Source organism: Myxine glutinosa, chromosome 10 (genome assembly GCF_964187855.1).
Source record: "Myxine glutinosa chromosome 10, kmMyxGlut1.1, whole genome shotgun sequence".
NCBI lineage: Eukaryota > Metazoa > Chordata > Myxini > Myxiniformes > Myxinidae > Myxine > Myxine glutinosa.
In genome coordinates this window covers 23336039-23351447 of record NC_136270.1, presented here as the reverse complement: position 1 = coordinate 23351447, position 15409 = coordinate 23336039, and the positions used below count along the sequence as shown (strand labels likewise).

The window sequence follows — 15409 nt, the reverse complement described above, 5'->3', positions numbered from 1 at the left end:
ACAGATATCAAAATAACCTTGCTGTGACTAGTAGTAGTAGTAGTAGTTGTAGGACTGCATAGTGCAGAAATAGTACATTTAGCTTTAATTTGTGCAGCCTACATTTGATTCCCGACTCGACGATATAATTCATCGGATTGGTGCTTCGCAGGCAGAGCGTTGTTTGCATCGAAAATGGCACCTTCTCTCGGATGGAAGTGAAGCTGATTATTTCTTCTGCTGGTATTAGTTGGTGGACGACTGGACATTAAAAATCATTCAGTGTCTTTCGTGGTGTTATCTCTGGCATTTTGAACAAATGATAAATTCCTGCCTAAATCACCTTCAGGCAAACGTCAAGCCTGGCCATCCGGTTCGTGAAAGACTTTGCCAAAAACATTCTCATTAAATACCAGTTCCTGCATACCTGGAAGTAAAGTGAAAAATAGATGGTCAGACATACTTCTGAATGTTTGAAATTCCATTCCTGTCTTTAATATTAAAACACCTCCATCTTACCAGAGAGTTACCACGTTTACCCCAAATTTGATGTGTAAAATTATTTTCACCCGAGGATGATCAATGTCACAATACAAACCTGCAATTCTTAATCAAATTAATATAAAAAGATGAAATACTGTATATCCACTCTTGTCGAGCTGAGGGAGTACTGTCACGTGTATGACGCATACATATACATATGACGCGTACGTGACGTCGAACACAGAAGTCCTGACGCAAATCCATCAGGTAAGTACTACCAACCTATTTTTAGGACTTTACTTATTTATGGTCTGGCATCCATTTTCCTCTGCACCTTCTTCAAAAAAAATCATCTTACTCCTTCCTAGTCCTCGCCTTCTTTCTACCTCATAGTCCGCTTTACGCGTGCAAACAAATTCGTTACAATACCTATCTGAGCGCTCACCTTTGATAAATATTCAGATGAATAGACCAAAAAAAATTAAGCACATTGTGCGTTTATTTGTCGAGTGTCTTTTTGGTAATTTTTTTATGAGTCATTACCTCCACCACCGAAGGTGTACAGGGTTATGTTTTCACACCTGTCTGTTTGTGAGCAGGATGTCTCAATAGGTTTGGACAGATTCGGACAAATCTTGTTGGACATGTTGGGTGTGTGACAAGAAAGAATTGACTCGATTTTCGTGAAGATCCGGATCTGTATCTGAGAATTTATTTTAATTGTGATTCTTCACCATTGAGAGATTGGGCAAAAGTCAAACACGATATATATGGCGATATTTCAAAAAAGGTGTGCTCGGATTGGGCTATAACGTGTGGACAGGTTGGGTGTGTGACAAGGAAGAACTGATTCGATTTTGGTGAAGATCCCGATCTGGATCTGAGAATTTTAATATGTGATTCTTCACCATTGAGAGTTGGGGCCAAAGTCAAACACGATATATATCACGATATTTCAAAAAGGTGTCGATGGATTGGGCCAAAAAGTGGTGGACATGTTGGATGTGTGACAAGGAAGAATTGACTCGATTTTGGTGAAGATCTGGATCCGGATACTGGAATTTATTTTAATTTTTGAGTGATTCTTCACCATTGAGAGATGGGGCCAAAGTCAAACACGATATATATCACGATATTTCAAAAAGGTGTCGATGGATTGGGCCAAAAAGTGGTGGACATGTTGGGTGTGTGACAAGGAAGAATTGACTCGATTTTGGTAAAGATCCCCGATCTGGATCTGAGAATTAATTTTCATATGTGATTCTTCACCATTGAGAGATTGGGCCAAAGTCAAATACGATATATATCACGATATAACAAAAACGTGTGGACGGATTGGGAAAAAAAAACTTGGAGGACATGTTGAGTGTGTGACAAGGAAGAATTGACTCGATGTTGATGAAGATCTGGATCCAGATACTGGAATTTCTTTTAATTTGTGATTCTTCACCATTGAGATATTGGGCCAAAGTCAAACACGATATATACCGCGATATTTCAAAAAGTTTTGGATGGATTGGGCAAAATCGTAGTGGACATGTTGGTGTGTGACAAGGAAGAATTGACTAGATTTTGGTGAAGATCTGGATCCGGATACTGGAATTTATTTTAATTTTTGAGTCATTCTTCACCATTGAGAGATGGGGCCAAAGTCATACACGATATGTTTTTTAACACGATATTTTAAAAAGTTATGGACGGATTGGGCCAAAAAGTGGTGGACGGATTGGGCCAAAAAGTGGTGAACAGGTTGGGTGTGTGACGAGGAAGAATTGACTCGTTTTTGGTGAAGACCCGGATCTGAGAATTTATTGTAATATGTGATTCTTCACCACTGACAGATAGGGCCAAAGTCAAACACGATATATTTCACGATATTTCAAAAAGTTGTGGACACATTATGACAAAACTAGGTGGATGAGGTAACAATAGCAAGCCGGAAAGATTTTGGTTCAGGTCCAAATCCAGATCCGACCTATTGGTAGGATACAAAACATAAACCGTTCAACCTGGCGGAGGTACGCTCTCTATAACCGAGGGCCGTTCTAGTTTGTTATAAAGGTACATCATCTTAAGCTATTTTCAAAAATATCCGTAACATTTCAGTTACGTCATCAACAGTTCCCAATTCGACCAAGTCAAGAGACGGTGAATAAGACCCAAGGACAAACCATAAAAAGAGTTGCCCTTCACCTGGACAAAACCCGCTGTTTCCCATGGAGGGCTCGATGACGCTTTATCGCGTTCATGGGATCATGTACTTTATCTTTCCACGATATCGCGATTTGTCAAGAATATCGTTCTCGCAGCAGTACTCCTCCGATCCCTCAATTAAAACAATCTCAGCCTCCACTAGAACGGCACTCAGTAGAGAGCATACCTGACACCTGGTTGGCCATATCACTCAATGGTGAAGAATCACTTAAAACATTCTACGAGGCGGATCCCGATCTTCACCAAAATTGAATCGATTCTTCCTTGTCACACACAACCTGTCCAACAGGTTTTATCCAAATTCATCCACAACTTTTTGAGATATCCTGCTATGTATCGTTTTTGGCCATATCTCCCAATGGTGAAGAATCACTTTAAAAATTAAATAATTCTCGTATCCGAATCCGGATCTTCACCAAAATCGAATCATTTCGTCCTTGTCACATACGTTACATCTCTGCAAAATTTCGTCCGAATCCGTCCACAACCTTTTGAGTTATTTTATTCACAAACGGACAAACGGACAGGCGTGAAAACAAAACCTCCATCCACCTTTGGTGGCGAAATGTCACATCAACATTGATCTCATCACGACATTAATAAATCAAATTCCTGACGACGAGGCACACACAACACGATTAGTAGTAATATATCGATATCGAAAACCTCGTGTGTATCAATAAATGTTGTCACATTCTCTATTATTTACGAATTGCCATTGCACTCCTATCGCTATCAAGTTTTATTACAAAAGCAAAGCTGTCACTGCATGCACGAATGACCACCTGACAACACCTGGTTGCACTTCATTTGGTCGAGGTGCACACTCCGGTCACTTGTCGCCATATGAGCTTCAGTTTTCGATATCATTGAGGACGAGAATTAGTTTCGTTCCAAAACTTCATTCGATCCACGCTGCGCATCGATGAAGGGCGGTACTCTTCGTGGGTGCTTTATTTCCCCCGTATTTAAATTGTTTGACCTTTTGCCATACCGAAGGCAACATGGTACTGACAAAGCATGAAGAAACGCCGCTTTAGTAGATATGTGTGCGACGGCTGAAACGAACAGCAATAAGCACCCGCCACCGATTTGCACTCGACATTACTTCTCTCACCCCGCGGGAAAAAACTCTCAGGCTCCTCCCCGGCCACGCCTTTGACCACGCCCCTCGCCTTTCCACGCCTTCGACCACGCCCTTCGCCTTTCCATGCAAGCAGCCTGCGCAGGAGGTATACGTCCTCTTATATCCGTCATATTCATATCACCAGTCTCAGCCGTCTGCCTCGATCTTCTCTGTCGCTGTCTTTTCTGTCCCTGTCTATGTCCCTCGCCTTTTTTTTCTTCCAGAACAGCTGGGGTCCCCCATGCCCCCCCCCCTCCCTCGCCATTCTAATAATCGGTGGACTTTCCACTCTCAGAAGCTTTCTTTTCTCGAACAGTTCGTCAAATTTGTATGATTGATTAAACCTCTTTCTCTTCTACTCTTTTGGCACAGTATCGGTTAAAGCAATTGTCATCAGAAAGTGAAGCGGTCAGGAGAAAATGTCCGAGTGTTGTGCCACCTGAGACAGCCAGGTATGTGTCTCATACTCTCATATTATACTCGAGACAGTCTTTAATAATAGCAATACTGATAGTAGTGAAACATATTGCTTTAAGTTCGATTTTGTATGATATTGTCATCACAATAAAGTTTCCAGTACCCCGCATACATTGATGGGTCATGTCCATTGTCCATTCAATTCCCCCTGATGAAGGCATGCGCAGCCTAATTCAGGATTTGCAAACTATCCAGCGATTTTATTTTAAACATCCACAATGTTTGTTTACCTGCTTTGTATTTGAAGTTGTTCATGATCACAGAGATTGGAACGTTTGGCCCAATCGCTTCGCTTCATTGTCTTTTATTCAATCCTTCCACGATTTTTAACGCTCAACGAACAAATTCGCAAACATTGCGGTTTGTTATATTACAGGTGGTGTTCAATTTTACCTGACAAAATGAATGCCCCTGATCGCTCATACGCATCGTTCATTATCATCATGCCCTGTTATGAAGCTACAATCCTGGTCTGGTCGCCACTCCGACACAGGAGGTCAGGGCGGGATCAATTGGGGATTTGTTCATGGTGCCGGCGATGACTCGCCTACTCTTCATTTGATACTTAAAGTCCACTAAATAATTCCGGCAAACGGGTTTAACGTCCATCCGAGGGACGACACACACATTGATGAATCCCCTTACCTGTGAAACACCAGAATGGCAGTTTATACCTGGGTCAGGATTCAAAACTAGACCAGACCGTTTAAAGGTGAGTATGCATACCCCTAGGCTATCCTTCCAGCCCCATACATGATTATTACTTACAAATAATACCATTCATGTGAATATGAACTATATTATACGTAAACAGAATTGCAAGGGGGTGTTTCACTCTAAGTTTATACTGTATGATATGATGCAACCCACCGTGCATTCAAATGGCTGTGATGACATTTCTGGGGTGACATTGTCACTCTTGCTATCATTGTATCTCCTTATTGTTCTCGAACCCTCCAGCTGGTGATTGGAAGCTCCCTGCTCCGACTCTCACTTCTGGTTCACTTTTTTCTGGCGCTGTTGGTTCCGCATGGCAGCAAATGGACATGTCGTCAGGGTTCTTCCTTCCATTTATTCTTCTCTTCAGAACCATGGTGATTGATCTCTTTGTCATTTTACCTTCCTCAGCTCTGCTGATATGCGCATCCATGTTCCTGAGCACACATGTCAATACATATATGTCAAGGAATGTGTTTTGAACTTTCAGCACCTTCTCTCCCTTTTTGTCCACCATTCTGTAACGCTGTTGGGATTCACACTACTAACCTTCTGATCATCCAAACGGATAGTGCAATCATCTCACCCGTAATGTGTGTGCTCCACAGTCCATCCAGGCCAAAGTCCTGGAGGCAACATATAAGAAGTGGACCAGCTATCGGGCCGAATGTCTTCATAAGATGGAGGTTGACCCTCCTCGCTCTCTTCTCCACTCTGGTTTGTGTCGATTTATTTTTCTAGCTTGTGATTTGGTTAATGCTTTAAATTATTTATTAATGAAATGTGATTTTCCTCAAACATTCCCATGTCCTGAGAACCCACCCAAGGCGGCTTTGAGAGAGTGTGCGTTGTGTTTGCGGACTATCATGTAGCAAATCAATGCCGAATGATCACCACGTTTTATCTCCAGACTTAAAGGTAAATCGATAACAGGTAAGTAGGTTTAGTGTGCCAGCAACAACTATTTTCAAATTGCGAAATGTAAGTGGGTTCAGGATTTACACATGTTTCAAATATTTACTTACCGTAATTAGCTCCTCCCCCCTCCCACCCCATTCGTGCAGAAGGAGACAGGGTTTTGCAATCACTAGTGTGTGTGTGTGTGTGTGTGTGTGTGTGTGTGTGTGTGTGTGTGTGTGTGTGTGTGTGTGTGTGTGTGTGTGTGTGTGTGTGTGTGTATCTGTCTGTCCGGGCCATAACGTTTTACCATTTTAGCTTTTGTCATCAAATTTTCAACAAACATTTATGAAGAGAATATAATTAACAAAATGGGCCAAAATGTGAAATAGCAAAGTCATAGTAACTATAAATAGCCCTTATTAGCCCCGTTGCAGTGCGTCAAGCATGAGACGGCCGTTTTTTTAAAACTTCCTTCCATGTTTATTTATTTACCATTGAGCTTCAGTGTGTCCGTCCGGGCCATAACCTTTTTACCATTTTAGCGTTTGTCATCAAAATTTCAACAAACATTTATTAAGAGAATATGGATAATACAAACAAATAAAATGTATACTTTTATTTAACTGTCATTTTCGTCGAGTTTAGTTTGAGGTTTAGGAGGCTTTTTAGTTGTAACCTTTCATGGGGTTAGTCTGCCGTTCCCATATGTAGCACCTGATTCGGTGTTGTCATGTTGAAAACTCATACTGTGTTGGTTTGTCCTTTTCTACAAGTGTAGAAAAGCCATTTCTTGTTCTTTGTTTTCTTGTTCTTCCTCTTCTTCTTCTTCCCCTTCTTCTTCTTCTTCTCCTGTTAAGCCATATTGTTTTGATTGCTGCCCATCACTACCTTATGCGCTCACTTATGACACATCCACAATCTCTTCCGCACACGCTGATTCATTCCCATTATAGTAATAGTACGAGTTCCTCTTCCAAGGAAATTAAACACAGGAGGAGGCTATTATAGGCCCATCACGCCTACGCTATGGATGCCAACCTATTGTTGTTGGCTATGATTGACTCCTTTTTAAGTAATGACTGGCAAACAAGGAAGCAGCATGTGTGCGGAGTACTTGGTATGACTTGGCCGGGGTTCGAAGCACTGACCGACCGACTCAAGCGGAAGCTCCAGCCATTATGGTTAAAAAACACATTGTTCCTCTTTTTTGTGTTATTCCCCTTTTCTTCCTTTTTAAAGTCCATTCCTCCCCCTCCTTCCCTTCCCCCATACCTTCTGGTTGTTTGTGAACCTAATATAATGCCATTTGTCATTGATCTCTGACATAAGCCATTTGTCATAATCCTCCCATCTACTTTCTCAACAATCCTCTCCAAGAAGTTCTCTCCAAAATTGAGGCTCATGGAAGAGTGAACGAACAGGGTTGAAAAGGAAATACAGCGGGGCCACAGGTGGACACAACAAGCAAGGGAGAAAATGAACAGGGAAAGTGGAAAGTGGAAAGAGAGAGGAGCGGAGGAAACGTAGGTAACTGCAAATAAGAGTGTTGGCTTAAATAGGATTCATGGGGGTAGAAAAGAATGTGGCTAAGTATGGCGAATCACTTGCGATGCCTGCTCTGGTCCCTGGTGGGAATAATGTGAGTGGACAGCCTCAGTAAGGCAGTTCCAAAACACAAGAAAAGCGGAACAAAAGAGTTGAATTGGGCAAAGAGCTTGAATTATTGGAGGTTAGCCAGGAAGTTGTTACTGGGAAAGGCCGAGTGCCCTGGAGTTGTTGGGGAGGGTCAGAGGGCGAAGAGGGAGAGATAGATCTGATTAGAGCCGTTGAAAAACCAGGAGGCCACCAACCTCTCCGCAATGTGGTTCCAACAGATCTTGTCCTTTCACCTCATTGTGGGAGATTCAAATAATGTTGAGATATCCTTGTAATTCATGCAAATGTTCACCTAATGTCCTAACATTTTGATTAAAACCAACCATGATGTCAGGAAGTAGACATTTCTTGTAACTGTAAGGGAGCAGCAAAGTGTGAACATGCGCATTTGTAAGTTCAGATTACTTAAGAAACATTCTGGATTAAAAACAAACAACATATCGAGCAATGTTTCCTTTCTTCTCAACTCGTATCCAGTATAACGGGCTGGCAGGATGTCCTCGTGGTATACACACTCGCGACTAAGCTGCCTCGCCTAGGTTCGAATCCAGACCCAGCTATAAACTGTCATCCTGGTGTGTGCATCCGACATTCGTTGGTGGACGTTAAAGTTCCCAGGGTGTCCTTACGGAGAGTAGGTGAGCCGTCATCGGCACCTTGAACAAATTTGAAATTCCTGCCCTAACCTACAAGATTGCACTGCATCTGTGGAACAGGTGTGCCCCCAGCCAATGATGCTACCCCCGGAGTCTTGTTCTGCGTATGAAAAGAATAAGTTCAGTGTACTTTATCATTTCCATGAGATAACCAAAAAAGGCCCAGGTGAAAGAAATAAGAAACCTGCATAAGAAAATGGGAATATAAACACATGATGGTATAACCCAGGTATGGTATAACAGATTACTCGACACCTGTAATGTATTTTTGTTGAACTTTCCATGTGGGAAAACAACATTCTCGTCATGCACAATGGGAACGTCCACTCTTCTCAGTGTTGTATTTTTGGTGGGTGTCTTTTTCTTCTTCGTTTTATTGTTCTTGTTCTTTGTTTTCTTGTTCTTTGTTTTCTTGTTCTTCTTCTTTGTTTTCTTGTTCTTCTTCTTTGTTTTCTTGTTCTTCTTCTTTGTTTTCTTGTTCTTCTTCTTTGTTTTCTTGTTCTTCTTGTTCTTCTTCTTCTCCTGTTAAGCCATATTGTTTTGATTGCTGCCCATCACTACCTTATGCGCTCACTTATGACACATCCACAATCTCTTCCGCACACGCTGATTCATTCCCATTATAGTAATAGTACGAGTTCCTCTTCCAAGGAAATTAAACACAGGAGGAGGCTATTATAGGCCCATCACGCCTACGCCATGGATGCCAACCTATTGTTGTTGGCTATGATTGACTCCTTTTTAAGTAATGACTGGCAAACAAGGAAGCAGCATGTGTGCGGAGTACTTGGTATGACTTGGCCGGGGTTCGAAGCACTGACCGACCGCCTCAAGCGGAAGCTCCAGCCATTATGGTTAAAACAACACATTGTTCCTCTTTTTTGTGTTATTCCCCTTTTCCTCCTTTTTAAAGTCCATTCCTCCCCCTCCTTCCCTTCCCACATACCTTCTGGTTGTTTGTGAACCTAATATAATGCCATTTGTCATTGATCTCTGACATAAGCCATTTGTCATAATCCTCCCATCTACTTTCTCAACAATCCTCCCCAAGAAGTTTTGTCACTCAAGCTTTTGGGTCTCACTGTCTGCCATGATCTTTCCTGGGAAAACCACATTTCCAAGTTGGCCTCCAAAGCCAGTCGCCGACTGGGCATCCTCCATCGTGCGAAGTCCTTCCTTGGCACACCTGAGCTCCTCACGACATAAAAAGATTTCATCCGCAGCTCAAAGGAATACTGTTCTCCCCTCTGGGCTGGTGCTCCTTCCTCACACCTAGCTCGTCTTCACGCTGTTGAAACCAAAGCTTTCAGAATCATTGGAATCTCCCGCGCTGAAGCTAACTCCGAGGGCCTTTCACTTGCTCACCGCAGGCAGGTTGGTGGTGTAGGGGAAGTGGTGGGTGAGACTCAAGACGCCAATGGTCGGAAACAGGTTTTACAAAAGGTCACAACTTTATTTAACTGGTTATTCACTTCATTCCATTACCAAATAATACCGTTTAACTCAATGGACCAGGTTAACTCTATTCGCATGGTCCTTCTCGTTCGGCCGATGTTCCTCCGCCATTCCCGTCGGGCAGAGGTTCTGATGATGAGTGCTCGTTCGTTCCGTCGGGCAGGGGTTATCATGGCAAGTGCTCCTTTGGCTCAAAGTCCCTTCTGTTTATATCGGCACACTTCAGTTAATCCTCTGTCCGCTGAAATCGTAATCCCTTCTCCGCTGACGTTACTGGTCACCTCACTGGCACCAGCTAGCTCCCCTCCTGCTGCGAGTTCCATTTACCAAACAATAGGGGGGTGCTCCAGCCTGGGGCTGTGACCAGGTGGACAAGAGATTACCATGTTCGTGCACATTCTTGGCATTCATTTACGAAATCGTCTATCTGCTTCGTTACCAATTCAATGAGTTACCAGTCCCAATCAATAAGTTACACTGAGTTACACTTCCACAATTTCCTCATCTTTTTGTTTTTGTTTATATTAACCATTAATCAAAACATCAATATAAGTAAACAATCAATCACTACAAGTAAACATCAATACAAGTATAAGTAAATAATCATAACTTTGGTAATCAAATTCCCTTAGGCATACACCGTCATCCTGCAAGAATCACAAACCATTTCGTTGGTCATGGCTCCTTCCATATTGTTCAATCTATTGCATTTGCATCACAAATATCTTTTCAAAACAACACTTCACCATCACCAAGATACAACAATTTCACTTCATTTTCAAGTTTTGTAAAGCATCTGCACCATCTGGCAAAAACGTTTGCCTCCACACAAATGTTGACTTTGTTTGAAAGGAAGGGCTGATCACTTGTGTTTGAATTCAGGTATGAAACATTTTCTTCTGTCTTTATGAACACCTGCACTACTTCGTGTAGGATTTCGCTGTTGTGGTAACGGTGCGGAGTCATAGACTGACCCTGCTCTCCATGTAGCATTCTTGCCACTCTTGCTGTGAACCATAATGATTCCTTGGACAAGGCCTTCGCCCAGTTGTAGTCGACTTGCCTCCTCCCTCATTATGAGTGGGCAGCAAGTATTGGTGTGACGTTGATTGGCCAGCAAGATGTGGAACAGGGATGCCGGATGCATCCACAATGATGTTGGGACCATGGTGTTCAGGTCATTCATGGTCCTTACCAGGAGCAACCAGCAGAATCGTGCACAGCTGTTGTGACAAGGGCACAGCCGTTTTTTTTGCAGCTCCATGCTGGTTCCCCAGACGTTGGTGAAGTAATAACATATGTCCCCGCATTTCACAGAGGTTGCAGGTAAAATGTCGTTGTCCTGCAACTTCTGATGTGATGAATGTTCGAAGCCTTCGAACAAGAGTAAGTGATCGCCTTTCTTTCATATGTTGCAGTGTGATCCAGGCAAATGGTCACATAAATTTCCTTGGTGAAGGTAAGCATTCATCTCCAAGTTACACGGGAGAATGTCTTCATCATTCTTTGAGAAAGAGGGTGTATGCCACGATTAACTTCATTTTTTAGCCACAAATTTTCTTTCTCGAACTTCTTCCCAATTCCGTTAGTACTCCCTTCAAAATGTTATCTCGTCTTATCCTTATGCTCAGTCACATCTGAATCTGCTTTCCACACATACTGAATTAGATAGGGTACATCTTACCATGAAATCAGCATAATCATGTATATCTTCCGACAGTTTCACATTCAACAATTTGTTGTTTTTCCTTAACACAAAAAGTTATATTCATTTATATGCGTCACACAAATAATATTCAATCAGGTATGTATTTTATTACTAAACTAAGAATAGCATCCACAATTGCTTTCAGGTTAATATAGTTCAAAAATTAACTCATGCAGGTATTTTAGCACTACTCTAAGAAAATAAATTGTATATGATTACAATCACAAACGGGAATACCTAATTCCCAACAACAATTTTCCCAAACCAACAAATTAAGCATAATGTATTATTACCATAATTCCTCTCCACTTTTTCTTTTCCCTTTTTTTTTTTTTCCCTAACAGTGTGTCACTCGTGGTGATATGAGTTCACTGATATTGTAATTGACACAACTCATAACATTGTCGTTATGCCATTATCTTAATTCTACTGTATTCATTTGCAACATCACTTGATTTAATCTTTTAATCTCAGTATTTATGTCGCCATAAAAGTCTTCCTTTTCTGGTTCCACATTTCTTTCCTCATTTGTCACTTCATGCGTTATCATCGTGTTGTTGGTTACCTTATTCAAACACACCGTCACTAAGGCTTTCAAGCAAGCCACCACTAAAACAATTGCCAATATAACTACTAAACCAACAAACAAGTTTGCTACTCCTTGTATATATTCATACCTATGACATAATTATATGTCGATGACATTCAACATTATATACCAAACTAACAAGCTTCCTAAAAGGTAAATAAAGAAAATCCCTTAATATGTAACATAAATCAGATTATTTGTCTTACCCTTATCCCCCTATCTCCCGGGGTTGAACTCAATCCCCTGATCATGAGTGTAGTTGTGATACATTTTTTCACTCATGTTGTATTAATATCAGCAGGTAATTGTATGTCATGTAGGCAAATAAATGTCACTATCCCAAGTAGGAATATCACATGTTGAAAATGTAATGTTTATCAATGCAAGGGGTGTTAAAATGTAATTCAAATGACTGTAAATCACGACTATCATTTATCTGCCACTGAATGTTCTGCTGGGCTGCTAGGTGCAGCCTCATTTTCTGTGGGATCGTCCACCTTAGCCCCATGTGCTTGCTTGCAATGAGAGGCATGAATCCAACTTTATATTTTGGGTCCATATTTGTTTCTATTCTTATCAATCTCCTATGGTTTATCAATTCGTTCCAAGATACCGCAACTAAAGGTTTTAACCAAAGCTCTACCAAACTATTTCCAATTTGAACAAAAAATGCCAGTGAAACAATGATTCGAAGAATTAACTTCAAGGGGTCAATAAATTTATTCTATAACCAGATCTAATTTTCCCATCCAATAGTTTGCCTTGCCACATGTCATATTATAACACTTTAATAAACCTTCGAAAAATGTTTCCCATCTCAACAAATTTCCTTTTTTACAAATAGCCATGTGTAACTTACGTATTTAACTACAATTTCCTCTCAATTTGTTTGGCCTAACTGGCCGCAAATGTGGCTGCCAGCATGCAGTACCGTTTTTTATCTACCAAGGAAGTGCTCGTCCACACAAGACCTCTACCAAAATGTTGTTTGTAAAAACAAATCTGGGATTTCTGATTACATGGATGCACACTCTCAGGACATTTTCAGGCTGCTGTTAACAATCCACTACGATAAATTAATTCCTTTACCCACAATCAAATAATTAGTACAAATTGAGGATATTATCCCTATCACATTCTTTTATAGATTCATTATGTTGGATCTAATTTTTTTCCAATAATTTTCCACTGCTGTAAGGAAGAACAATAGCTCTCATAAGTCTTAGTAATATCGTACTTAATTTACCCAGCATCGAATAATTTATTTACTATCCTTTCTCATCTGTTAACCAGTGACTTTGTTTGAACTCCAGAACTGAAAACTCACAATAGTTCAAACCAGCAAAATTTTCTTTACTATTTTCCCATATCATCTATGCCTAAAACACATCCATACATACAGCACAATTTATATGCTGATAAAATTCAAGTTTATATATATAAAAATCCATGAGCAGAGTACTCTGGGACGTCAGTGTAAGACCTCTCCAAAATTTGGCTAATTTTGTACTCCCATATTTTTATGAAGCTCATATCCATAAATAGCTTTGATTCTCATATAAATTCGATCACAATGGAATCCCAAGATTACTTCCAATTTTTTACTATTAATGAATAGCTGCTCATAACTCAGCAAATCAAATCTTTATTCTCCATCTCCCTTGACAAAAGTGATAATTTTCATAATCAAATTATATTTCTATTTTTTTTTTTTTTTTTTACGAATTCTCTCGATATGCGATCCCATCCCCATGGAACTATCTATTTTCCAGACAAGGCACACTGTCGGTGTCAACAATCTTGTAAGATTGATACACAAAAACACTAACATTGACACACAAAATACCCACACACACGTGCATTATGCGTATTTGTTTGCGTTGGAACCCTTATTTACAGATCCGGATGGGTGTCAACTTTATTTCAATTTCTCAAAATTTGTCCTTCAATTTTATAAGCGCTAATACACAAATGGACCAAAAAAGTTTATTCTTAGAAAACCCCTATGACGTCACATTGACATTACCCTTTCAGTTCCCACAATAATTTATCCAAATTTGACTACCCACCCATTTGTATGTCAGTCGACCACTGACCTATCAATCGTGTGGAACAATAGTCCGAAATTCCCGCCTGATCATGATGTGACTCTTGTCACTTGGTTTGCCAAAAAAAATTGCAAAGCAATTGTTCCAAACTTTGTAAATTAAAAATTTTGTGCCCAACATAAAAGATCCAATTTCGGCATTTGATCAATTAATTATCAATTTGCTTACAAGCAAAAGAAAAAATGAATAATTCTTGCTCCGAAAACTTTTCAGACCCAAGAATCATCGACAGTTATTCATGTTAGTCCAGTAATCTAATTTGTTGAGGCCAATCGTCATTTGGGATTTGTCGCAATGAAGGCCTAATCATTGTCTGAGGTATCGGTCAGCACTGGTACCCTTGATCTTGGTTTACCCTATGAACTTGTCTTCCTTTTGGTATACGGACATCCTCTTTTCCAATGTCCCATCCGTCCACACTTGAAACACCGGTTTCTGTCGTTGCCTGGTCTGTGCACCTGTGCACTTGTATTGCTGGGCTGCATCTCTACATCCCTGAGTTGCCACTGCAATCTCTCGTTATCTCCTGAAACACGAAAAAATTCTCTGTACCGTCCTTTTTGGGGAGACAACTGGAAATCAGATGGGACAACTGTCACTTTCATTCCTAATTTCGAGGGCAGTTGTGCATTTGTCTCCTCCACTGTATCCTGTATCCTTTTTATTTTAAGTTCTAGATCCGTTATCCGTTCTTGCTGTTCCCGTTGTCTGGATTCACCATCCCAAAGATGGAATGCAAGACAGTCCACCGTTAGATTCTGTCTCTCTCTGGCTTTCAATCTTTGTTCCAATCTTTCCAATCGACTTCGCTCAAATGTACCATCTCTTGGAAACTCCTCATCATGTCCCTTTGTCCACAAATACCAATTTTCGACCTGCCTTATAGCTTCGGCACCATAACGGTCGTACATATGATGTGTACAAGTACCTTTTTGTGGAATCTCTGGTTGTCCTTGTGTATTCCTGCAGGCTCCATTTCTCATTTTGCCTTTTATCAAAGTAGCGTTGGATGTGTTGTAGTTTGTTCCTCTAAAGCTTCACTCGTACCTCCAGGAAGGATCTCTCCACCTGTTCAAACGGTGATTTCCAGAGAATCTCCCTCACCTGTGGCTTTTGCACAATCCAATCTCACAGATCAGTATTTGCAGATGAGCCAGAGGGTCAGTATGAAATGGGTGAATCCTCAGGTGTCCGCTCTGTTGAAGGGGAAATCACACAATGGTAACCGCACATATATATTGTTACAGACGTGGCTTGGATGTTATTTACCGAGCGGTTTTATGGTATGACCACGTCTGCACAAGTTACCCGATTGTGCCCGAACGTTGACTAATCGCGCTA

At 40.9% G+C, this 15409-nt stretch overlaps 2 protein-coding genes across 4 annotated transcripts in view; one reads left to right on the top strand and one right to left on the bottom strand.

The window, feature by feature from the left end:
• Window positions 1-15409, bottom strand: part of LOC137434339 (growth arrest-specific protein 7) — a 517476-nt gene that overhangs the window by 500248 nt on the left and 1819 nt on the right. The window lies entirely within an intron of this gene.
• LOC137434343 (glucagon receptor) overlaps window positions 3884-15409 on the top strand; it is a 156167-nt gene continuing 144641 nt past the window's right edge. For both annotated transcript variants that reach the window (XM_078785448.1, XM_068127252.2), the window contains exons 1-4: window positions 3884-3908; window positions 4175-4254; window positions 5240-5373; window positions 5605-5713. In XM_078785448.1, the coding sequence (XP_078641574.1) occupies window positions 5320-5373; window positions 5605-5713 (163 nt within the window). In that variant the 5' untranslated portion in view covers window positions 3884-3908; window positions 4175-4254; window positions 5240-5319. The remainder of the gene's footprint in view (window positions 3909-4174; window positions 4255-5239; window positions 5374-5604; window positions 5714-15409) is intronic.